The sequence below is a fragment of the Budorcas taxicolor genome, chromosome 11 (assembly GCF_023091745.1).
Source record: "Budorcas taxicolor isolate Tak-1 chromosome 11, Takin1.1, whole genome shotgun sequence".
In the NCBI taxonomy this organism is placed as follows: domain Eukaryota; kingdom Metazoa; phylum Chordata; class Mammalia; order Artiodactyla; family Bovidae; genus Budorcas; species Budorcas taxicolor.
The window spans coordinates 153313551-153340308 of NC_068920.1; the positions used below are offsets into that span (position 1 = coordinate 153313551).

The 26758-nt window shown below is 40.3% G+C and overlaps 1 protein-coding gene and 1 pseudogene across 3 annotated transcripts in view; both read left to right on the forward strand.

The window, feature by feature from the left end:
• The first annotated feature begins 217 nt into the window (after positions 1-217).
• Positions 218-26758, forward strand: part of RABGAP1 (RAB GTPase activating protein 1) — a 153264-nt gene continuing 126723 nt past the window's right edge. For 2 of the 3 annotated variants that reach the window (XM_052649495.1, XM_052649496.1), the window contains exons 1-2: positions 3747-3791; positions 15665-15864. In XM_052649495.1, coding sequence (XP_052505455.1) covers positions 15715-15864 — 150 coding nt within the window. In that variant the 5' untranslated portion in view covers positions 3747-3791; positions 15665-15714. Of the gene's footprint in view, positions 268-3746; positions 3792-15664; positions 15865-26758 lie in introns of those variants that run through there. The other variant, XM_052649497.1, reaches the window with a different exon arrangement.
• Positions 24214-25562, forward strand: LOC128056682 (60S ribosomal protein L4-like; annotated as a pseudogene).

The window sequence follows — 26758 nt, forward strand, 5'->3', positions numbered from 1 at the left end:
AGGCGCAGAGTACGGAGGCGGGCCAAAAGCCCAGGTGGGGTCCGCGGAAAGGAAGTACGTCCCCGCCGCCTGTCGTTGGGCCAGTGGGGCGATTCGGCTTTGCCAAGGGCCTATTAGGCAGGGCAGGAGGCGGGGCGGAGGGCGGAAGGAGCGCTCTCACGTGAGTAGGGGGCGGGGAGGGCGGGGGCTGGGCGGCTGGGGAGGCCCAGGCGGCGGAGCCTCCGGGACGGCGAACGGCGGGCGGCGGAGGAGGAGACGGCGGGTCGGGTAGGGCCGCGTTTCCCCTCCTCCTCCTCCCACCCACCAAGCCCAGGGGGGCAATCCTCGGACGGTCCCTGCGGGGAGCCAACCTCTGTTCTTATCCCGCGGGGCTGGGCAGGCGAGACTGCCTTCAGCTCCCTCGACGAGCCGGGTTCTGAGGGGAGCAGTGATTGGGGGGAGGGGGAGCAGCGGCCCTGGGGGCGGGGGGGGGGGGGGAGGACGCATGCGCAAGCGGGAAGGCTCGGACAGCCCCTGCCCAAACCGGTTCCCCCTGTCTGGGTGGGTGTATGCCTTCCCGGTGGTGCACTTGTGGCCGTCTCTCTCGCCCCCGCTGCAAAGCCGGTTTGTCTCTTGACTTTTTATGTTTGGAGAGAGGTCCTGTTGGAGAATTTGGCTGCTCCCTCCGCCTCAGTTTCTCCCCGTTGCTCGCTGGGCCTGTACCTGACTTAGGCTGGCTTCGGCCTCAAGCTAGCTTCCTGGGCTGCGCCTGATTTGAAAGGCTTGCTTTATTCTAGTGTCGGTCTACCATCTCTTGTTGGCCTTTCCCATCTCATTTTCCCACCTGCTATCGAAGTGTCCCCAGTAGCCCCGTCTTCCCAGATTCTTTTAGGTGTCTGCCCTCAGTACCTCATTGCTGTATCGTGATTCCGAGCAGCCTAAAGGGCTTTAGGTGTTGAGCCCGAGGATCACGCCAGACTTCCAGGAGTTCGCTGTCCATTGCCTGGTGGTACTTTAGTGTCCCTTCTCTTCTAACATTCGGATTATCTGCAACTGCCTTTACAGTTATCTCCATATTTACGATTCCTTTATCTTGAAAGCAAAAGCCCTAGCAGACCATGCTGTTGGTACGCTATAAGTGCCCCCATTAAATCGTCTTCCGACTTGAATTGGAGATCTTTTGAGGTTTTTTTGTTTGTTGTCAGTGGCGGGGGCGGGGGCGGGGAACAGGGTTTCACAATTCACTTAATGTTTTCATTCAAATAAACACCTGTGTTCACATACGTGGGACTGGAGTAGTAAGTCGCGAGTGTGTGTCTGTATTCCAGCTGCTTTGTTTAGGAGGAAAAAAAAAGGAAGGTGAATTGAACTGAGTTTGTCACATTAAAACTGAGGTTTAGAAAGTTGAAAAACTTAGGTTCCAAAGGAGTGCACGTTTTCGTTTTTAAACGAAGGACCTGTTGGCCTTAATTCTAGCGTGTATAAGGTGCTATTTTAATGTATATTTAAGGTTTTATTTGGGTATACTTATTAAAACCTGAAAACGAGTAAGGGACAGAGTTGTTTCAAATCTTCCTTTGTAGACCTCAGTTTCTGTTAATAAAATTTGAGTCCACGATTGATTTGTATTTATTAGTAATGGGTTCAATACGTATTATCAATTCAACTTTGTCATTAAAGTTGAACTATTGCTATGTTATGGAACACAGTTCCTTTTCGTTTCAGGTTTATAACTCAGTTTACAGTTAACTAGCTCAGCTCATCGGTATTAAGGTATATGGGTAATTATTAACTGCATACAGTTTGGCTTTTTTTTGCATAATTTTCTTGTTTTTACTTTTAAAAAATGTTAAGTATAGTTGATTTTGGCATAGTGCTCTATTAGCTTGCAAGTGTTTAACCTGGATAAAATTGTAGCTTAGTAGGACTGTAAAAGTGAAGACACTTGTTTCCTATCTCTTCTACTGCATATTGAAAGAAGTGTATTATGCATGGTATCTACATAAGGGAACATGGTTTTTCATAAACATAACCATACAGCCTTGGTTTCATTAAAGAAGTCGTTTTCTATTATTGAGTACGTTTCTAGCTAAACTTTACAGCCCAGATTCTTTTATTTAGAGAAGTCATTATCTTTTATTGAGCACATTTTCAGTTGAAGTGTTTCCAGCTGACATGAAGCCTACTTTGAAGGTCTCACCATTTCACAGTGATTATTTTAACATGTGCCCTTTGAGTACCGGCTTCAGAAAATAATTAGTTTCAGTCAGTTCTACTGTGGTGTGTCTTTGTAGTTGCTGATGTGCTGAGTTTCTGACATAGGCTGCATAAGTGTTATCTTTGTGGTTGTCACTATAATCAGATACTACACTTTTCAAACATGTGAAATAAGTGAACGTAAAACTTAATCTTTCTTAGAGCTAGAACTCAAACATTAAAGAAGTGCTAATTTAACCAGTGTTCATAAAGCAAAGTTCGGCATGCATTTGGGTGCTTTGTATGTAACTGCCTTGTTTTATTGATTTTCCATAGTTAGATTCTAAAGAAAGAAAATCCAAGGCTAAGGACTTGGCTCTCCATGGGTATACCTGATAAAACATAAAAATTCAACAGCTGTTTCTTTTTCCATAAGATAGTTACCTGGTCTCCCCTCCCAGGCTCTCCAGTTTTTTGTTGATCCTAAGATCCCTGTTCTTCAGAAAACTTGTAATCCAGAATAATACTGGATAGACACTTGAACTTACCTTATAACCACTCCTGTTGACCCCTAACTGCCTTGTTTCTCTTCATGTGTAAAGACTGACCAAGTATGGCAGTTTGCAAGTCATGAACAGTTTAGTTTATAGAGTTTAGCTTGGAAGTTTCCTCTTGCCAGAACAACTGTATTACTCTGAGGTAATCACCAGAACTTTTTGAAGGTTTTATTTTTCTATCAAGTAGATTTCTATAAGGCCTAACTTTTCCCCCAAATCCCCTTTTCTGTAGATCATAAAATAGTATAAATAAAGCCCTAAACTTCTTCAAGTTCATGCTTCACATTAAATGGTATATATTACCTTGGCTCTAAAACATTTGAAGTATATTTTCTCAATTATGTAGCCTGGTGCTGAATTTGGAGGTTTAGTCTTCTTTGGAGTTAATGCATGGTTGTTACCTATCTCCAGTTAGTTGCATCAGCTTTTATGTAATAAGTCCCAACTCCTTGTCATCTGTTAATCTTTGTGGCAATAATTTTTTCTGCCTAATAAAATATGACATCTCTTAAGGTACATTAGCTAATTACTTTCTGTGATAACTAATAAAATGTTATTAACCCTTAAAGCTTAACAATAATTTGACTTTTTAAAATTTCTTTTCCTCATTTTCCCTTATTTATATACCCTTTGGTAGTTATAATCAAGAATCTTTGGTTATCATCTTATTTTCCAGCTTCTGAGGGTGGTCCTTGTGTCAGAAAAAGAAACTGATGTACAGAATATTTCTTTGGGAATGTATTTTAAATGTTGTCATGGGTATTAAGAGATAGTATTTAAGGCTAAATTGGATTAAATGTTGGGTGTTTGTATAACACTACTGCTGCTGCTAAGTCACTTCAGTAGTGTCCGACTCTGTGTGACCCCATAGACGGCAGCCCACCAGGCTTCCCCGTCCCTGGGATTCTCCAGGCAAGAACACTGGAGTGGGTTGCCATTTCCTTTTCCAATGCATGAAAGTAAAAAGTGAACTATGAATTAATCATTTTAATATTTTTACTATAGATTAAGAAACTTTCTTACGCCCTTGAAATACGCTGATGAACGGATTCCAGCAAGGTGAGAATAGAGACATGTCATGTAAATCTCTTTTGCTGTGATACATGATTTCCTCTGGTATACCTGCAAAAGAGAAATGGTTACATCTTTATCGTAGTTACCTGTTGAATTCTCTGTGAATTGATGAAAAATCTGATTTGTAACCTCAAAAGCTAATTCTTAGATAAAATAACTGTTCCCTGACAGAAACATCTATTTGTTATTTTTATATTTTTGCTTTTTGGTTGTGAGTAAAGATCTTTTTAGACAGGTTTAAAAGCATCTGTGAGGAGGAGGAGGAGAGAGGAAGGTTCAAGAGGGAGGGGGACATACGTACTCTACGGCTGATTCATGTTGATGTTTGGCAGAAACCAACAAAATTCTGTAAAGCAATTATCCTTCAATTAAAAAATAAAGGTGAAAAAACAGAACTTGTTAACTATCCCCTAACAAAGAAATAATATATATTAAAACAGAAATCTCTGACACTAAATTGAGTATGTGTGAATTCTTTTATCTTACATGGTGCCTATTCCAGTGCTGTGAGTGAAAGCGCTCAGTAAATGTTTTTTGGTTGTCCACTCCACCATTCATCCCAGGGACGGTGGAGCCTGGTGGGCTGCCGTCTATGGGGTCGCACAGAGTCGGATACGACTGAAGTGACTTAGCAACAGCAACCACCCCCGCCCCCTCATTCAACACTCTTAACAAATGTCCCACCATCCTTGTATAAATATGGACCAGGGCACTCATACATCAAAAGATTCAGAAAACTTCTGTGTCTTCTGTTAAACATTCATGGTTTGTCTTCACACATTCCCCTGAAAATCAGAGGTCATGAAAAAGAGAAACCATTTTACTGCATTAATCTCAGGCTTTGTTCATCTAGCAAATGACTTGTTGGCTTGGCATTAAGTTCACCTGGTTTAAACATTTCAGATCCAAATACAGACACGTTGGTATTCTAAATGGAATAGATTGGTCTTTTTCACTATGTGTGAGAAGGAACTATATTGAGTAATTTCCTAAAAACAGGAAAAGTCTTTAGAAAATCCTGTATTGCTTAAAAATATTAGCTTTTATATTTATAGAACTGGTGTAAATTATCTTATGCTTGGGAAATCCATTCCAGAAAAAGTTAATACAGTTCAGTTCAGTCGCTCAGTAAGGTCTGACTTTGCGACTCCATGGACTGCAGCATGCCAGGCTTCCCTGTCCATCACCAACTCCCAGAGGTTGTTCAGACTCATGTCCCATCCAGTCGGTTATGCCGTCCAACCATCTCATCCTCTGTCATCACCTTCTCCTGCCTTCAATCTTTCCCAGAATCGGGTCTTTTCCAATGAGTCAGTTCTTTGCATCTGTTGGCGAGAATACTAGAGTTTCAGCTTCAGCATCAGTCTTTCTAATGAATATTCAGGACTGATTTCCTTTAGGATTGACTGGTTTGATCTCCTTGCAGTCTAAGGGTCTCTCAAGAGTCTTCTTCAACACCACAATTCAAAAGCATCTATTCTTTGGCTCTCAGCTTTCTTTATAATCCACCTCTCACATCCTTACGTGACTACTGGAAAAACCATAGCTTTGACTAGACAGACTTTTGTCAGCAGTGTAATGTCTCTGCTTTTTAATATGCTGTCTAGGTTGGTCATAGCTTTTCTTCCAAGACGATTGTCTTTTAATTTCATGGCTGTATTCACCATCTGCAGTGATTTTGGAGCCCAGAAATATAGTCTGTCACTGTTTCTGTTGTTTCCGCATCTATTTGCCATGAAGTGATGGGACCAGATGCCGTGATCTTAGGTTTTTGAATGTTGAATTTTAAGGCAACTTTTTCACTCTCCTCTTTCACTTTCATCAAGAGTCTCTTCGGTTCCTCTTTGCTTTCTGCCACAAGGGTAGTGTCACCTGTTTATCTGAGGTTATTGATATTTCTTCCCAGCATCTTGATTCCAGCTTGAGCTTCATCCAGCCCGCCATTTTGCATGATGTACTCTGCATGTAAGTTAAATAACAGGGTGACAATATACAGCCTTGACGTACTCCTTCCCTTATTTGGAACCAGTCTGTTGTTCCATGTTCGGTTCTAACTGTTGCTTCTTGAACTGCATACAGATTTCTCAGGAGGCAGGTCTGGTATTCCTGTCTCTTTAAGAATTTTCCACTGTTGTAATCCACATAGTCAGAGGCTTTGGCATAATCAATAAAGCAGAAGTAGATGTTTTTCTGACATTCTCTTGCTTTTTCTATGATCCAAGGGGTGTTGGCAATTTGATCTCTGGTTCCTCTGCCTTTTCTAAATCCAGCTTGAACGTTGGGAAGTTCACGCTTCATGTACTGTTGAAGCCTGGCTTGGAGAATTTTGAGCATTACTTTACTAGCATATGAGATGAGAGCAATTGTGCGGTAGTTTGAGCATTCTTTGGCATTGCGTTTCTTTGGGATTGGAATGAAAACTGACCTTTTCCAGTCCTGTGGCCACTGCTGAGTTTTCCAAATTTGCTGGCATGTTGAGTGCAGCACTTTCACAGCATCATCTTTCAGGATTTGAAATAGCTCAACTGGAATTCCATCACCTCCACTAGCTTTGTTCGTAGTGATGCTTTCTAAGGCCCACTTGACTTCACATTCCAGGATGTCTGGCTCTAGATGAGTGATCACACCATCATGATTATCTGGGTCATGAAGATCTTTTTTGTATAGTTTTTCTGTGTATTCTTGCCACCTCTTCTTAATATCTTCTGCATCTGTTAGGTCCATACCATTTCTGTCCTTTATTGGGCCCATCTTTGCATGAAATGTTCCCTTGGTATCCCTAGTTTTCTTGAAGAGGTATCTAGTCTTTCCCATTCTGTTGTTTTCCTCTACTTCTTTGCATTGATTGCTGAAGAAGGCTTTCTTATCTCTCTTTGCTATTCTTTGAAACTCTGCATTCAAATGGGTATTATATCTTTCCTTTTCTCCTTTGCCTTTAGCTTCTCTTCTTTTCTCTGCTATTTGTAAGGCCTCCTCAGACAACCATTTTGCCATTTTGCGTTTCTTTTTTTTTGAGGATGGTCTTGATCACTGCCTCCTGAACAACCTCATGAACCTCCATCCATAGTTCTTCAGGCACTCTGTCTATCAGATCTAATCCCTTGAATCTATTTGTCACTTCCACTGTATAATCATAAGGGATTTGATTTAGGTCACAACCTGAATGGTCTAGAGGTTTTCCCTGCTTTCTTCAATTTAAGTCTGAATTTGTCAATAAGGAGTTCATGATCTGAGCCACAGTCAGCTCCCGGTCTTGTTTTTTGACTATATCGAGCTTCTCCATCTTTGGCTACAAAGAATATAATCAATCTGATTTCGGTGTTGACTGTCTGGTGATGTCCATGTGTAGAGTCTTCTCTTGTGTTGTTGGAAGAGGATGTTTGCTATGACCAGTGCATTACAAACCAGTTCATGTAATTTCACTACTTATATGGATTACTTCGAGTAGTCAGATTCATAAAGACAGAAAGTAGAGTGTTGGTTGCCTGGGGGAATAGGAATTGGAATTTAATAGGTACAGAGTCTCAGTTGGGGAAGATGGAAAAGTTCTAGAGATAGGTTGTGGTGATAGTTGCACTAAATGTAAATATACTGAAAGCCATGAAACTATACACTTAAAAATGGCTAAAATGGTAAAACTTATGTATAAAGATTGAATTTTTTAAATCTTTTTTTAATTAAGAAAGCTTTTGACTGAGTTATATGTCTTTAAGGTATCTTTAATGGTTCATCTGAAATCAAGCTGAAAGAGTCACTTCATAGTTTAAAGAAGTTAATTGTGACAGACATTATGGGTTAAAATTTGCCTAACAGTGACTTTTTTGTAAGCTGGTTTTTCTTGCCTATGTGTGCTGTAGGCCCAAGATGGTCAAGTTTCATTTTCTTTCTGGTTTTTAAAGCTAAGCTAAAATTATTTGGAAGGCTTAAAGTAATAGGTTCTCTAAGCTCACTAAAATAATTCAAAGACTCAGTCACCAGATTCAAAAGTCAGACTTAAATAAAGACACCTCAATTGTTTAGCAATTAGTAGTGGTGGAAAAGAATTTATTTTTCTAAAGACGGGATGATTTCTCATGGAGTTTTGTTAGATTCATGCCACTCTTCCCAGGGATATGTTGCGAGAAGTTCGTATGATGTGCAGGGAAACAAACCTCAAATCCAGGAAAAAAGCTGAGATTAATATCATATGATTTTAAAATACAACATCTTTGTAGTTGTTTAATTTTATTGAGCTACAGACCCACAGGAATTGGCCTGCTAAGCATCTTTGGGACTTGACTTGTCCCAAAGCAGCATCTTTGCTGCTTTCTGACTTGTCCTTTACTGAACAGAGAGTAATCTTATCAGATCTCTGTTTTAAAAGAGTACAACTGGGAACAACATAGAATATGGATTGGAATGGGTAGAGAATGGTACTAGAACAATAAGGAGGAGAGATGCATTCCTGAAAAGGACAGGCACCTTGATCCCTGGGATCAAGTTGTCTCTCTGAACTTAAGCATTACTGAGCCATTCTAAGCCTCAGTTTGTCATATGAAGTTCATACCTATCTGGCAAGGGTAGTATAAAGATTAGTAACAATGCATGTAAAGCTTCTAAGTACTATGTGGGGCATATAATTGATACTCAGGAACTGGTAAGTAGTGTTCTTTCTTTAAATTTAGCAAGATTATTTAAGTATCATCCATGTGTGCGTACATGCTAAGTCGCTTCAGTTGTGTCCAACTCTTTGCAACCTGTGGTCTGTAGCCTTCTAGGCTGCTCTGTCCATGGGATTCTCCAGGCAAGAATACTGGAGTGGGTTGCCATGCCCTCCTCCAGGGAATCTTCCCGATCCAAAGATTGAACCTGTGGCTTCTGCATTGCAGGCTAATTCTTTTAACACTGAGCCATTGGGGAAGCCCAAGTATTATCTTTAAGACTCCCTAAAGCTGTACTCATTTTTTTCACTGGTGGAGCAACAGAAATGATGGGGATTGGGAGGGAAGTGATGAGAGAATGTTTGGGTTCAGAGGGAATCCAAGATTTGGCTCAGTGGTGTTTAACTGCTTTTCACAATAGGAAACTTAAAGAAGAGTTAGTCAGGCACAGTCAAGGTAGTTGTGGTGGTTTTGTTTTGTTTTTTGTTTTTTTTTAGTTTCTATCCCAGTCATTCATATCTGCACCCCCAGACATGCTTGTAGTGTAGCATTTTTGTCATTTGTCTATCTCACGGTCCATAAACCCTGCCACTTAAACACTGAACAAGTATTAGCCATCCAGTCACATTTATTGAATACTGCCATAAACAAGCATATGGAGATAATATAAGTAAACCCTTAGAGATTCCTATCCAAAAGTAGTTAGTTCAAAGGGACTATGTGTGCTCATTGTATTCCCGGTGTTTACTGTGGTGGTTTATACTAAATAATTGTTTCTGAAATGAATGATCAATATAGTGTAGGAGAAAAGAGGTATAACATTTTACTGTGTGATAAATGTAATTCTGTGATAGAATTAAAAAGCAAGCAAACAAAAAGCCTTAGGAGCCCTAGAGGGAAATAAGGATTATTTTAGGAGGGAAAAGGAGGTTAAATATTTGATTGTATCACTGTGTTGCTTGTGGGGGAGTAGGACTAATTGGAGAAATGAAGACACATTCCGGGCTTAAGAAATGGCATGAGCAAAGGTTTGAAAGCATAAAAACGCATGGCATAATTGGAGTTGCCTGGTATGGTTTGATAGAGGGAGATCAGACTAGAATGAGAGATTGGCTCCAGATTTTTAAGAATTAATGATAGAAAGAACTTGGATTTTTCTGTTTTCAGTCAGGAGCAATCCAAGGAAGGGGTCGGATATGTGATCAAATCTGAATTTTAGAGATTAGCTATGAGGCCTTGATAATGACTAGAGAGAGTCTAGAAAGAGAGACTTATGTTGTAGCAAAGTTGAAAGAGAATAAAATACAAGAGAGTGACATGAAAGATGGCAAAGAAAGAACAGATTTGGGATATGTTTTGGAACTAAAATCTATTAGAATTCCAAGGGAGAATGAGAAAAGGAGTCAGGGATGGGGGGGGGGGGGGGGAGTGCATTTCCATCTTGAATCAGTGGTTATTAACCACTGATAAGGAAGCTATGAGGAAGAATATGCTTGTGTGAAGATGGGCTCTGCTTTGGATATATAGAGTCGATTTTGAGATGGGCATGGGATACATGTAGCAGATCCCACCTATGTATTCTCATAACACCATATGCATACCTCTTAGTACACCAGGCACTGTACTGTAATTACTTGTTTGCTTGTCCATGTTCTCTACTATAAGCCTGTCCAGGGTAAAGAGTACCTTTCCTCACCATAACACTATACCTAGTGCCTGGCTCATAACAGATACTCAGTACTGAATAGGTTAAAAAAAGAAAAGAAAGAAAAAAACCGTAGAACAAAACACATGAAATTAGGGAGAAAAACAGGGCTACAGTATCATCAGCATACAAAAAAAGTTACAACACAGGAAGTACTGAGATAGCTAGGGGCATGTATGGAAGGAGAGGGAGGACAGGATGAATTTTGAGTGGGCAGGGATTTTCCTGGTTGTTCAGTGGTGAAGACTCCACACCCTCAATCAGTGCAGGGGTAGTGGGTTTGATCCCTGGTCAGGGAACTAGATCTGTACAGCCAAATATTTCTTTAAAAAAGTAAGGAGTGGGCAGAGAAAAAGGAACTTGAAAGACAAATGATAAAAGGTGCTGGAGGTGGAAAATGGAAGCAAAGAGAGTTTCACAATAAGGAAATGATAAGCATTTTCATTTATTTCAGCCAGTGGAAATAAGATGAGAACTGAAAAGAATTGTTCATTGTTGATTTTTATTTGTTTATATATGTATGTGTGTCTATACACACACATATGTATTTTTTCCTTTTTGAATGGATGCTCAGAGTGTTAAAACACCCAACGTCACATAGACAAGGTTTGAATTCAGTTTTTAAAAGAGGTTTAGTAAGGATTGGTGAGAGTGACAGTAGCCAGATTTTGAGAGGGACTGCTCGGTGAGAGTGGGGAGTCCTACTGAAGTGGAGGAGCAGTTAATGCTCTTTCAGGAAGAATGTCCGGAAAACCAAGGAAATAAAGAGGAACTGGAGTGCTTGGACTAGTGGCCAGAAACAAGCACATTTTACTTGTCTCAAGTATGTCAAGTTCAATCACAAGTATCACTCGCATCTCTTTTATCAGGTTTGGTAGGTCACTTATTGGGAGGTGATTTTTGCTCTACTAATTGCACATTAGCAAATCCGTACCACTGCAAGTTCACTGTTTATGTTACTACTATGAATAATGTTAGAAAAATACAAATATCTGATGATATTCTGTCCAAAAGTTCAAGTTTTTAAAAAGTAAGCACTGCTTTTGAAGAACTATCAGAAGAGTTCTTATCATGGCTAGTTCTTTACCTTTTCACTCTCCTTTAGCAGGTTTATGGTTTTAAGGGGAGACTGAGAATGAAAATGAATCTTTGTTCATTCAACAAGATTGAGGTACATTTTATACCACAATCTTTGCAGAAGTGCATTGTTGAGCATGGAGTTGTCACTGTGGTACAGAGGGGACTATAACATAACTGAACCTTTGGTTTTGATGTATGAGGTTGCATAATTAAGTAAAATTACTTATCATTTTAAGTTACTTGACTTATTAAAGGAGCTAGAATGAAGCATCCCTGCACTAGTACTCACCAACCTGGCCCTGTTGGTAACTGGACATGTTGTAAGGGTCTAGGCTCATCACTTACATAAAGGGAGACAAACTTAGTGCCTCCCAGATACAGAGTTGTTAAGATGATAAAATGAGATGAAGGTGTACATTTTAGTAATCTGTAACGTGTTTATACAGATACAAAGTATTCTTTTATGTTTACTTAAGTATAAAAAAGTTAGATACTGACCTGGTGGCTAAGACCGTTAAGAATATGCCTGCAACGCAGGAGAGCCCATTCGATTTCTGGGTTGGGAAGATCCCTTGGAGAAGGGAATGGCAACCCACTCCAGTATTCTTGCCTGTTGGGCTACCGTCGGTGAAGCTGCAAAGAGTCGGACACTACTGAGCGACTAACACTTTCACTTTCAAATTAGACTGGAACTAGAAGTGTTACATATATTTGTGCTAATATTGTTTCCTAAATTACCAAAATCTGTTGATATTTGTTAGTTCTTTTAAAATTGGGAGTTGGTTTCACTCTCCAGTTAATGAAAGAGTGAAATGGAAAAGAACTGGCCATAATCAAGGCTCTTGACCATCCTTCAATAGCAGTTGGCTCTTGGTTAGACATATATCTAATTCTTAGTGTGTCCTGGTTTCTGCTGTACAGCATGAATCAGCTGGAAGTATGCATATATCTGCTCCTTCTTCAGCCTCTCTCCCACTCCTGTCCCCTCCGCCCATCCCAGCCCTTCTTGGTTGTCACAAAGCGCGAGTTGAGCTCCCGTGTTACATGGTAGGGTATATATGTCAGTGCTACAGAGAGTAATTTTTATAATGACTCTGTGAGGTACGTAGTACACCATTTTCATTTACGGAAACTGAGGCTTGGTGTGACCAAGCTTACACTGTTATTCAGTGGTAGAACCAGCATACTGACTTGTATTTTTTTCTAACTCTTAACTGTTTGCTTTACCATCATACATAATGACTTCTATTCTTGCTGTCAGTTATAAAAGCTGCTCTTGCCTTTTTCATTGGGTGACTCTTGTTACCTTACATCTTTTATTTGCCATTTATCTTGTTTCTTTGGTACACATTTGAGCACTTTGTATGGCCAGTTATTCTTTCACTTGTTAGGGCTACAGCAGCTAATGAAACAGGCAGAAATCCCTGCCCTTATGCTTACATGATATTTAAAAACAAATTATGATTACAAGGTAAACGTGTCAAACAGTGATAGGTGGTATGGAGAAAAATAGAAAGGAGGACGGTAGTGTAGGGTGTTTGGGGGGAGGAAGTTTGTACTTTAGTGTCCATGAAAATTAGAGTAGGGGGCTTCTTGTGGTAGCTGGTGTAAGTAGGGATGAAGAGCAACAAAATTGGTTCTTATGGTCTCGAGACAGAGATTGCGAATACTCTAGAGTTTTTCCAGGAGTATATGAAGTTCTCGGGTACCTCTTTGTTGTGGAGACCAGGGGAGGGCGGGGTGGTCTTATCTAGAATCCCTGGAGCTTGTGGACTGACTTCATTTCTGCCCATTGAGGCTGGAGAAGGGGAGCCTTATTACATAACCCCTCCTGGACTGCTTAGTGTTTTGATAAATCTCATTCCTACTGAGTGATTCAGTTACTTTCAGGGGCCAAAACAAACAGTAAAGTATCTTATAAAGTGTACTTTCCTGTCACCTCCTCAAAGAAAACAGGTTGAACTTGGAGCCTGCCAAATCTTCTCAGTGTAAATACCAAAGTATATTATTTTTGCGTCTAGAATATTGTAGAATGTTGTTAATGTCTCTGAGGTTATTGCTTTAGAAAACTTTTCCAGGCCCTCTGCTGTCTTCGGAGAAGGCAGTGGCACCCCACTCCAGTACTCTTGCCTGGAAAATCCCATGGCTGGAGGAGCCTGGTAGGCTGCAGTCCATGGGGTCGCTAACAACTGAGCGACTTCACTTTCACTTTTCACTTGCATGCATTGGAGAAGGAAATGGCAACCCACTCCAGTGTTTTTGCCTGGAGAATCCCAGGGACGGCGGAGCCTGGTGGGCTGCCATCTATGGGGTCGCAGAGTTGGACACAACTGAAGTGACTTAGCAGCAGCAGCAGCTGCTATCTTACTATTAGTAACATTTTTAAAAACATGGGAAAAAGACTAATTAAGCATGAAAACCTTACCTAAAGGACAAGTTCTAAAAAAGATAGAGACTCCTTTATCTGATACTGAGTGTTGTGGAACAAGGCCCAGATGTGTCACATGGGAAAGCATTGCCATCTAAATGAAAGTTTTTTACTTTGCTTCTAACCAGTTAAATTACAGCCATTACCTTGAACAAATTATACCATCTCTCTAAGCCTCAGTTTCCTAATCTGTGAAACAGATATGTGAGTATTAAGTTTGATGTTGAGGGAACACAACATCAGATTTTAACACAATATAAATAGGTACTGTTAAAATGTCAAACTGCTGTGGGAACAGAAATGAGGCAGAAAGTGCTTTTGACTCTGGGGAGAGACTGGGCAGGCTTCTTGGAAAAGGAGGGTTATTGGGTCACAAATGATTATTTCGAGTTGACTGAGTACTGAGGCAAGGGAAGCACTTTAGGAAGAAGATCCTATGAGAGCAGACACCTCAAGGGATTAAAATATATATCCTCAGCAAAGACATTTCCTCCTCTACTATATTTCTTAACTCTTCAACATGTTTCCATAGTTTTCTTTACCCTAAATCAGTACCTATTAACTTGTTCAATATCCCTCTGTTCTCTACCAAATTATAAGTTGCTTTGGGGCAAGAATCTAATTTTTCTTGTTTAGCATATTTTGTTTTTTATAAACTAGAAACTTGGGAAATAGTCATTGCATGAATGAAGCAGGACTGCATTTTTTAAAGTTTTCAGAAGTACATTTGAAGCATCTCTCTGCTACACTATGCATTTAGATACAGTCCTATGAAATGTAGAGCCTTTAAACAAGGAAATCAGCTTAAATAGAAAGCAGCAAGGAGTCCAGGGTTTGAGCTTTAGTTATACCCGATTAAATGACCCTACAACTCTTGGGGTTGCCATTTCCTTATCTGTTTAACAGTACTCCTAACTGTATAAGTTTTCTTCCAACTACAGTATTCAGAGATTGTGTTGTTTTTGCTGCCAGGTGCTTAGCCAGATGTTAGCTTTTGAGGGAAAATTAGTGCTTGGCATATGGTGTATAGCTCAATAAATAAATGTTCAATAAAAATCTAAAACGTAGATCTGGACCTCTTCTTTAATAAACAAATTCTCAGAATTTTTACCCCTGAGGTATATAAGATGAGCATACTGTGAGAGCAACATTTTTAAAGAGCGAGTTTTGTTTATTGGTTAAAGCTGAGTATAGTGTTGTATTATTCGTTCCGTGGTTGTTTTGGCAACCAAATGGGAACTGCCACAAAATATGCAGAACCAGATTTTTAAATGATAGATGAGTTTGAATTTTATTCCATGAGTCAGTAATTGAATGGATTTTCATAAATGACACATTTTTTTCTGCTGCTTTGCTGGAAATTTTTGGCCTGAAACTTCTTTATTGATAATGTTCATTTTGAGTTGGGTTCTAAGAAACTGTGGGATGGGATTATTGAGTTTTTAATAGACCTCTGATTTCGTGCTACATACAATATTTCCCTGCTCTAAAATTTATGCTTGCCCTGAATTTATTTTTCTTTGGGGTTAATATGAAATTTTGTTTCTTAGAACAGGTTGTTAGTATGAGTGTCAGCAATGTGAGGGAAACCTTACTGTCCTGCATGCATGTTTGTTGTCCTAAGTGCTTTCAATTTCATTTGTGCAGCTTTACAAAGAAGAGGATAGACAGTAAGTTTAGTACATTTTATGTTCTCTAAAAAGAATAGAGTTACCAGAATGCCGAGGAAATTAGTGTAGGTAGGCAGAGTTATTCTCAAGGAAATGTTTTTATTCGTTTATTTTTTTGAAACCTGAACTACCTTGGCCCTGAATTTCATTGAATTCCCTTATATATGGAATAAAAAAGCCTAACCTGTAAGTAGCGAAAGTCTTTGGAAAATATTTTGAAAGTTTGTTTTGTTTTTTAATTTAAGTTTTTCATTATGTAATTTGTAAAACTTAGAACATAATTGAATATCTGGCAGACATTCTATATGAGTATCTTTATGGTTTTTGTTTTTCAGGCATTTTTAAAATATTTAATCATTCATGAGTTGAGCTTCATTCTTGAGTCATGGATGACAAGGCTTCTGTTGGAAAAATCAGTGTCTCCTCAGACTCTGTGTCTACTCTTAATAGTGAAGATTTTGTCTTGGTTTCCAGGCAAGGAGATGAGACACCATCTACAAATAATGGAAGTGATGACGAGAAAACAGGACTCAAGGTAAAACTCCATAAACTAAGTTCCTTTTGCTTAGCCTTGCTAAGTCATTGCAAAACTTGGCCTTAATAGGAAGGTATATGGAGTGATACTGAGAACATGGAAATAATATCCTCCTTTTAATGCTAAAGAGTTTTATTTACAAATATATCTGATTAGAGATTTTCAATTTGATTAGCTTCTAAATCCATTATCTCTAACTGTAAAAACTACTGATCATAGTATAAGCATTTGTTATTTTAGTTTTGTTTTCATGTTACCATTGAGTTAGAGGTGATTCTTTGGGGCCTTTTATATGTAGTGTAAAGGCAGTAGCAGGTCAGCACTGCTATTTATAAAAATAAGTTTTAGAATTACTAAAACAGGACTTAAAATTCCTGGCTTTTGGCCATTTCTGTTTGTTTTCTCAGCAAAGTAGATCACTGTTACATCTTCTTCCATACTCTGTTACTGTTTATGCTCTTTTTGGATATAAATAAAAACAGATTACCTGTTAATGTCATTTAAAATGTAACTAGCTTTTAAAATACTTTGATTTCTGTTTGTTTTTTATACCACAAGTATTTATTGAGTATTGACTTTGTGCCAAGTACTATTCTAAATACTAGACATACAGTAGCAAATAAGACAGGCAAGGTCCCCTGCTCACCTAGAGTTTTTAATCAGATGTGGGAAACAGACCCTAAGCAAATAGGAAAGTGAATGTTAAGTAAATTTAGGTGGTTTGAAGAAAATCAAAGCAGAGTACATTGGTAAAGCGTGAATGGCAGGTATACTATTTTAGAGAATGTCTTGAAATGACATTTGAGCTGAGATCTGAATGAAATGAGAAAGAACGTGTTCATGGAGAAATGTGAAGAAAGAGTTTTCCACAGGAAACAAAAAATAAAAAAAGATCCTAAGGAAGACCACCCGTTTTAGGACAGAGATTAGAGCAGAGTGAGTAAAGTAAATAAAAGTGCTAAAGTATGAGATACAATGAGTGTAGGAACTGGATCGTGTAGAACTTTATAGAGCTTAGGAATTTAGACTGAGAGAGACAGTATGGATGGCGTGAGCTCTGTACCCACTCCCCAGAAATACTGGTAACACTTTTTTTTTTTTAATTAACATCTGGAAATATTTTAAAGGCCATGCAGCAATTGAAGAAACATTTATTCAAAGCATTTTTACTAAACTTTGGAAAAGAATCTGTGGTATTTGAACCAAGACTTGTTTTTCCATCTCCTCTCCTACCTGAGGGCTGCCCTGTTGGCTCAGATGGTAAAAGAATCTGCCTGCAGTGCAGGAGACCCGAATTCAATTCCTGGGTCTGGAAGATCCTCTGGAGAAGGAATAGGCTACCCACTCCAATATTCTTGCCTGGATAATTCCACAGACAGAGAAGTCTGGTTGGCTGCAGTCCATGGGCTTACAAAGAGTCAGACAGGACTGAGTGACTGACACTTCTCCCAACTGAGCAAGATGGTAACTCCTTTCTAGATTGGTACTATCAAGAAAATAGGGTTTCCTTTCCCCACAGTTCCCTTGGAGTAGGGCTGTCTTCCAAGGAAGAGCAGTATGAGAGCATTCCTCATCCTGCCTCTATCTGCCTTTTGCTGGTCAAGTGTGGCTGAGTGGTAATGGCTGCCTTTTGCCCACACCTTGCTTCTGGATGTGAAAACTACTTAGGGCACAGTGCTGCTAAGAACACTGAGAGGCCAGTTGCCCTTAACCTGGCTCTAGCATGTAAGGTAGTGGTTCCATACTAATGGAATAGTGGCAAGTAAAGAACACCAGAGACTACTGCACTACCTCCCACACCTACCAAATACTCATTCTTTGGAAATGGAGTGTTGCTCAGAAGTATGCCATTATCTACACTCCCAGATTCATAGCTGTAGCTCAGAGATTTTGCCAGCAATGAGGAATGGGCCACAACACAGCTTGTAATCTCTGCCCAAAGGAGCTTTGTTGACAACAGAGTGTAGAGAAGTTCAAGCCTAAGGGTACTCTCAAAAACAATGGAGGTGGTAGTGAAAAGTAATTGGGAGGAGATTGTTAGATTAATTGGACATACAGGTTTAACTTCAGGCTTGCTGGGAGGAGACCACCTATGATAGGGAGGGCCAGATCTCAAACATTGACCTCTAGAACGCTCCCATCAAAGTAACCTAATTTGATTGGTTTGTTCTGTGGAGCAGTTTATTGCCTGAGAGGATTGTTGAGAATTATAGAGCAAATCACCCACAGTTAGTGAAGCCTAATGTCTACATAACGTGAACCATGAACTTCCTGATGTTCAAGCTGGATTTAGAAAAGGCAGAGGAACCAGAGATCAAATTGCCAACATCCGCTGGATCATGGAAAAAGCAAGAGAGTTCCAGAAAAACATCTATTTCTGCTTTATTGACCATGCCAAAGGCTTTGACTGTGTGTATCACAATAAACTGTGGATGATTTTGAAAGAGATGGGAATACCATACCACCTGACCTGTCTCTTGAGAAATCTGTATGCAGGTCAGGAAGCAACAGTTAGAACTGCACATGGACCAACAGACTGGTTCCAAATAGGAAAAGGAGTACGTCAAGGCTGTATATTGTCACCCTGCTTATTTAACTTATATGCAGAGTACATCATGAGAAACGCTGGGCTGGAAGAAACACAAGCTGGAATCAAGATTGCCGGGAGAAATATCAATAACCTCAGATATGCAGATGACACCACCCTTATGGCAGAAAGTGAAGAGGAACTAAAAAGCCTCTTGATGAAAGTGAAAGAGGAGAGTGAAAAAGTTGGCTTAAAGCTCCACATTCAGAAAACGAAGATCATGGCATCCGGTCCCATCACTTCGTGGGAAATAGATGGGGAAACAGTGGAAACAGTGTCAGACTTTATTTTTGGGGGCTCCAAAATCACTGCAGATGGTGACTGCAGCCATGAAATTAAAAGACGCTAACTCCTTGGAAGAAAAGTTATGACCAACCTAGATAGCATATTCAAAAGCAGAGACATTACTTTGCCGACTAAGGTCCGTCTAGTCAAGGCTATGGTTTTTCCTGTGGTCACGTATGGATGTGAGAGTTGGACTGTGAAGAAGGCTGAGTGCCGAAGAATTGATGCTTTTGAACTGTGGTGTTGGAGAAGACTCTTGAGAGTCCCTTGGACTGCAAGGAGATCCAACCAGTCCATTCTGAAGGCGATCAGCCCTGGGATTTCTTTGGAAGGAATGATGCTAAAGCTGAAACTCCAGTACTTTGGCCACCTCATGAGAAGAGTTGACTCATTGGAAAAGACTCTGATGCTGGGAGGGATTGGGGGCAAGAGGAGAAGGGGACGACCGAGAATGAGATGGCTGGATGGCATCACGGACTCGATGGATGCGAATCTGAGTGAACTCCGGGAGTTGGTGATGGACAGGGAGGCCTGGCATGCTGCGATTCATGGGGTCGCAAAGAGTCAGAGACGATTGAGCGACTGAATTGAACTGAGCTGAACTGAATGTCTCCATGCCGTTGTAGAGACAGAGCATCTTACCAGAGATGCTACCCCAGGATGAATGAGGGCAAATCACCCCAGAGGAGCAGCATCAAAGGTTTAACACCGTGGGAATTAGGGGAATAAAATTTACTAAAATAAGTCAGCCAGTCACTAAATAAACAAGCATAAAAAAATAAAAAGTCCCAGAGTGTGGAGACCAGTACCGAGAACTGGAACAACATATTTTCTAAAATAATCCAGTTTCCAACACAGAATTGTGAGGCATGCAAAGAAGCAAAATATTACCCATACATCATTTTTTAAAGGCAGAGTGACATGTTGGATCTAATATGCAAACTCTGAAAGTAGCCATTATTAAGCCATGCTTAAAGAAATAAAGTATGATGGCAATGGCAAATCAAATAGAAAATGTCTTAAAGAAGATGATAAACTACAAATGGAAAAGAACCGAATGGAAATTCTGAAATGGAAGAACACAATAAGTGAAATGAAGACATCACTAGAGAAGCCCAACAATAAATTTAAACTGGCAAAAGGAAGACTTAATGGAGAGAAATGTTATCAAAATGGCAGTACAAGAGTTTCTACCATCCTGCCCTCAAAGAACACCAGTGTAGACACTAATGGATGCGAGTGCCTTCATGGACGTTCAAGAATCCAACGGAAAAGTTCCTGCACATTGTTGGGGCAAAAGCATCCAAGATTGGACCCACTGAAGATGATGAACAGTTTGATTCTATGTGTCACTTCACCCCCACTTGGGTGGTGCAGCTCAGTGCCAACAGATAGTCAGCTCATGATTTCTTCCATGGGGGAAGGTGAGAGTGTGTGATTGAGCACCTGACTTCCCTGGCTTTGTGGGACACATCGAAAAGGCCCATTTCTTCCTCACATCATCCAAAATACTCAGTCATTAACTATACGTCCTGGGAATCGACAGCTGTACTGGAAGAACAGCAGCCAAGGTTGGGAATGGAACATATCAAAGGGGCATGGATGCCACTAACTGCTTTGGGGACTCCATCAGGAAACCCACCCGTGAGCCACCGGGGTCGACTCCTATACAAGTTCTCCTACTGGCTCATGGGCACCGCTAAACTCCACACACCTCACTCAGACATGTCCTTACCCTGTGGCTGCCTCCCTGAGCAGCCCTGAAGGCAAGAATGGTAAGTGGGAGTCTTTGCAAATAGCTAGTGAGCACATGCCAAAAGTCAACCAGATTATGCAGGATTGGAAGAACCTACACACTGGAGCATTCCTCATCTTAGGGAAAGCCAATGCAGTAGAGAGCATCAACAGATGGATCACACAGAAGAAAATGCTGTGTAGTACAAGACAGATTGCTTGGAACTATCTAGTCTGAAAATGGGGAAAATGAAAACAGTGAGTGAAGAAAACCTGTGTGAAGTGTCACATTATCACTAAAGTCATCAACTTACGCATTACTGGAGTCTCAGAAGGACAAGAAAGGGAGAAATGTGCAGAAAGCCCCTTTAGAGACTTAATGATTGAAAACTTCCAAAATTCGAGGAGAGGTTTGGATATCTGAATTCGTGAAGTTTATAGGCTCCCCCCATATATCAACCCCAAGTGCCTCTCCAAGATACAATAAGGCTTTAAAGTTAAAGACAGGGACTTCCTTGGTGGTGCAGCAGTTAAGATGCCGCTCTCCCAATGCAGGGGGCCTGGGTTCGATTCCTGGTCAGGGAACTAGACCTCACATGCTGCAACTAAAGATCCTGCATGCCGCAACTAAGACCCCATGTAACCAAATAAATATTTTAAAAAAGAAAAAAGTTTAAAGCAACTAGGAGAAAAAAAGCTCATATTACAAAGGAAACAGCCCACCACCATCACCACCAATAAGGTTTTTAGCATAGTTATCTGCAGGAACCTTGCAAGCTAGAAGAGAATGGGATGATACACTCAAGGAAAGAAGCTGCCAACCAAGAATACTTTAGTTGGCAAAACTGTCCTTCAGAAATGAAGGAAAGGTAATTCCCTAGTGCTTCAGTGATTAGGATTTCATGCTTTCGCTGCCCAGGGTGCAGATTCAGTCCCTAGTGGGGGAACTTAGATCATGTAAGCCACATGTCATGGCCAAAAAAAAAGAGAAGGATGGCAGGTTTTGCCGGGAGCCAGCGTGAGGAATCCCACCCGTGGCAAAGGTCATGAGGAAGGAAGCCTGACAAAACACAAACGCAGGGATCAGGCTTCAGGGGTTCCCCCTGGAATTTCCTGAGCATCTAACCCCAAAATCAGAGGCTGCCAGCTTTACTATATTATGCTTTTTACCTACTCTTCTGACATTAACAGGGGGCTGTCCCCCCACCACCTTTTTTTAGGGAAAAGTTAATTTAGAGCTTTTAGATAATAAATCTCCTGGGCATAATGAGTGTTTCAATCCAAAAACCCCTCTGATGGCTCTCTAACTTGCCTTACCCGGACTTTTACAATTACGCATGTGATTGTTTACAGCCCCCCAACTGTGAGAGGCACGGGAAGCCTAAAACATAAAGCCTTTCAAAGAGTTAAAAGTTATTAGAGTAGTGCTGGTGTAGGATTTCATTATTGGGCCAATGCTTGTTGCTAAGTTCCCATATCTCTTATCCACTGTACACCTGGGAGCACATTTGTTAACATAGTTAGAATGTAAGAAAAAACAAATGTAGCCTTGAAACTGACCACGTCAGACTTTTGAGCTAATTGGTTCTTTGTTGTAACTTACTGCACCTTTGCTTCTGAAAATGTAACTTTGTTTGATACTTTTTGAGGCTGACATAGATTAGAAATATAAAGAAAAAACACTTCAAGGGAAAATTAAGTTTTCTGGTTGAGCAGCCTTTATCAAAAGAGGGTCTTAAAATGTTTCACAGGCCTCCAAGGCCAGAAGATAATGTACACAACATCATTTGTGGGAAAGGTATAAAAGTCCTTCTAAAAAATAAAGTTCCTGGGGCCTCGCTCACCGAAGCAGCTTGGTCTCCCCGTGTCTTCTTTATTTTCTGGCTGAATTCCCATCTGGGGTGTGGCGGCTCGCCATGTCTACTTACTTGCCCTGGCTTCTAAGACTCGCACGAAAGGGAGCCCAAGGCGGGGCACCCTCCACTATTCAAACGGGTGCCGGTGGCCTAACGTAGATGGTGCAAACCTCTTGTCTCGAGGTTTTGTTAGTTCTCCACGTAAACCAAGTTATTCAGCCTCTTTTCTCCACTAATTTTCCTAATATTTCTAATTAAATAAATCTCTCTTCTCGGACTCCGTCCACCCTTCGAATTCCCTGGATCCACCAGGGCTGGACCCCAGCAAGGTTTCCCCCTCTATCTGAAAGTAGGATGTTCCTATGAAACTTTGTAAGCTGAAATGACATATAGTAGAGTATCCCCTGCTTTCTAAAAGTTTGTGTTTTACCACTTTTCTTGTATAAAGGGTCTACACTAGTACAGTAGTTGCTTTTTTCAGAAAAGCAAATGTCATCTTCAGATTTGTTTCAGTTAGCAAAAACAGGTACTGATATAGGCCTTCTAAGAAAGCAAAGTGACATAATTCAAAGTTTTGGAAAGTGGGAGATACTTTATAATGGAGAGAGTTGATCATTAGACCTTAATAAAGTCCTGAAAGGAGTTCTTCAATCTGAAATGAAAGGACACTAGTTAGTAATATGAAAGTATAAAATACACTGGAAAAAGTAAGTATATGCTCAAAATCAGTCTAGTCTTAATACTGTAATGTGTTGATTAAGTAAATCTAGATTAAAAGTTAAAGGACAAAGGTATTAAAAATAGCTCTAGCTACAATGAATACATAATATAGAAATTTAAATTGTGCCATCAAAACCAATGTTTGGGGAAGTAAAAGGTAGAGCTTTGTATGGGATTGAAGTGAAAGTGAAGTCGCTCAGTTGTGTCCGACTCTTTGCGACCCCATGGACAGTAGCCTACCAGGCTCCATGGTCCATGGGATTTTCCAGGCAAGAATACTGAAGTGGGCTGCCATTTCCTTCTCCAGGGGATCTTCCCAGCCCAGGGATCGAACACGGGTCTCTGGTCTCCGGCATTGCAGACAGATGCTTTACCATTTGAGTCACTAGGGATTGAGGTTAGGTTGTTACCAATGTAAAACATAATGTTATATCCTGTAAAATGTTATATGTAAATCTCATGGTAATTACAAATTAATAACCCACAATAAACACACAAAAGCTTAAAAGAAGGGATACCGCTCTAGAAAGTATACCACTATAGAAAATCATCAGTTCACAAGGGAAGATAACGAGAAGAGGAAAGGAATAAGGGACCTGTAAAACAGCCAGAAGACAATAACATAATATTAGTAAGTTCTTATTTCAATAATAATTAGTAAGTAATTATTTCAAATGCAAATGAATTAAATTCTCTAATCAAGTGACAATATCAGAATGTATTAAAAACAAGAAAAAAACTACACTGTATGCTACATATAAGAGACTCATTTCAGCTTTAAGGACACACATAGATTTATCTGTGTATCATGTAAAGCGATGAATAGTTATTCCATGCAAATGGAAAGAAAAGTACCATTTCAAAACAAGTATGTTAGGTCACAAAACATATCTTAGCAAGATTAACAAGACTGAAATCATACCAGTTATCTTTTCTGGCTACAGTGGTATAAAATTAAAAATCAACAAAAGAGGGAAAACTTGAAAATCTACAAATAAGTGGAAATTAAACAACATAGTTCTAACCAACCAGTGGTTGGTCAAAAAATAAATGCAACCACTCAAAAAATAAAATGGAAATCAGAAAACATCATGAAAGAAACAAATATGGGCTTTTCCTGTGGGAGCCGCCGGGGTGAGAGGAGTGTGGCCTTCTCCTCTCCCCACCATGGCATGTGCTCGTCCACTGATATGAGTGTACTCCGGAAAGGGAGAGTCCTCTGGCAAAAATGTCACTTTGCCTGCTGTGTTCAAGGCTCCCATTCGACCCGATATTGTTAACTTTGTTCACACCAACTTGCGCAAAAACAACAGACAGCCCTATGCTGTCAATGAATTAGCAGGTCATCAAACCAGTGCTGAGTCTTGGGGAACCGGCAGAGCTGTGGCTCGAATTCCCAGGGTTCGAGGTGGCGGGACTCACTGTTCTGGTCAGGGTGCTTTTGGAAATATGTGTCGTGGGGGCTGCATGTTTGCACCAACCAAGACCTGGCGACATTGGCACCGCAGAGTGAATACGACGCAGAAGCGATATGCCGTCTGCTCTGCACTGGCTGCCTCAGCCTTACCAGTGCTGGTCATGTCTAAAGGTCATCGTATAGAGGAAGTTCCTGAACTTCCTTTGGTGGTGGAAGATAAAGTTGAAGGCTACAAGAAGACCAAGGAGGCCGTTTTGCTTCTGAAGAAACTTAAGGCCTGGAATGATATCAAAAAGGTCTACGCTTCTCAGCAAATGAGAGCTGGCAAAGGCAAAATGAGAAACCAGCGCCGTATCCAGCACAAGGGACCCTGTATCATCTATAATGAGGACAATGGTATCATCAAGGCCTTCAGAAACATCTCTGGAATTACTCTGCTTAATGTAAGCAAGCTGAACATTTTGAAACTTGCTCCTGGTGGTCATGTGGGACATTTCTGCATTTGGAATGAAAGTGCTTTCCGAAAGTTAGATGAGCTCTATGGCACTTGGCGTAAAGCAGCCTCCCTCAAGAGTAACTACAACCTCCCCATGCACAAGATGCTCAATACAGACCTTAGCAGAATCTTGAAAAGCCCAGAAATCCAAAGAGCACTCCGAGCACCACACAGGAAGATTCATCGCAGAGTCCTGAAGAAGAATCCATTGAAAAACCTGAGAATCATGTTGCAGCTTACCCAATATGCAAAGACCATGCACTGGAACACCATTCTTCAACAGGCCAAGAATCACAAAATCCGCATAGATAAGGCGGCAGCAGCACTAGAAGCCAAGTCAGATCAGAAAGGGGTTCAGGGCAAGAAGCCTGTGGTGGGAAACAAAGGAAAGAAGACTGTTGGCGATAAGAAGCTGAAGAAGCCTGTGGTGGGAAAAAAGCCTGCAGGGACCAAGAAGCCAGCAGCTGAAAAGAAGCCCACAGAAAAGAAACCCATCTCAGAGGAAAAGAAGGCTGCTGCATAAACTTAAATTTGTTTATTCCATAAATGCCAAATCATTTTGGACAGCTAATTTTGAATAAAGACCTGAACAAAGAGGCAATGAAAAAAAAAAATATGGAAACACAACATATTCCACATTCCGTGACTTTTGTGTGGAATCTAAAAAAGCCAAACTATAGAAACTGAATAAAATGGTTTTGCCCAGAGGTCACATTGGTGATAGAAGAAAAGGAGATTTTGGTCAGAGATTACAGACATCCTCTCCTCCATAAATAAAATCACGTACTATATAATTCATTTATATATAATTTTTAAAAATGCAAAGCTAATCTTCAGTCATAAAAAGTGGGACAGTGATTGCCTGGGGGAGGGACAGTGAGATGGGGAAGAAGAGTAAGAATCCAAAGGTGCGCCACTACAGTGGTGTGCGTGCATGTGTGTATGTATGTGTGTTTACACATACAGATGCATATATATATAATGTTAAAGGAGTGTCAGTGCTACATTAGGAAGTTATTTTCTAAAGCAGTAAAAGAATAAAGGAACGAAAAATATATGAGACAGATAAATAAAGCGGCACACCTAAATTGAACTCTTATTATATCAATAACAACATTAAATGTGAATGGATTAGCAGTATGATCAAAAAGTAGGAATTGTCAGCATTGGATAAAACATCTAGGAGACCCATCTTCGATTCAAAGATATAGATAGATTTAAATAGATGGGAAAAGTTGATGCTAACAGCAATCAAATAAATGATTACAGTGATATTAGGCAATGTAGACTCTCAAACAATGTTACTAGAGATGAAATGAATGCGTTATAATCGTATAAGGGTCAGTCCACCAGGAAGGTCTGACAATGTATACCTAATAAAGGAACTCCAAAATACATGAAAGCCTTGGATTTTACAGAGATGGGTTTTGGAACTGAGATTTCCTTTATAAAGCACCCTCAGGAGATACATTCTGAAAAGGATATTACTTGAAATATAGTTAACTGCTTACAGTCACAGGAAGAAAATAAAACACAGAAGCGTCTATGTCTTAACTGATTTGGAGGCGAGTCTTGTTGAGAATTTGTACCCATAGGCTTACCTTCATGTGTATTTGGGGCTTGAATTTACACTACCTTCATGTTCCTGGGTTAAGAATTCCTTTTGGGCACCTGACAGGATCAATTGTAAAACTGTTGAGGGACTTGCTTGCCACCCAGGCTGCATAGTATTCCCATGGATAACTCTGATAAAGAATAGTGCCTAATTCAGAATTTACAAAGGACAATTCATCACAAGC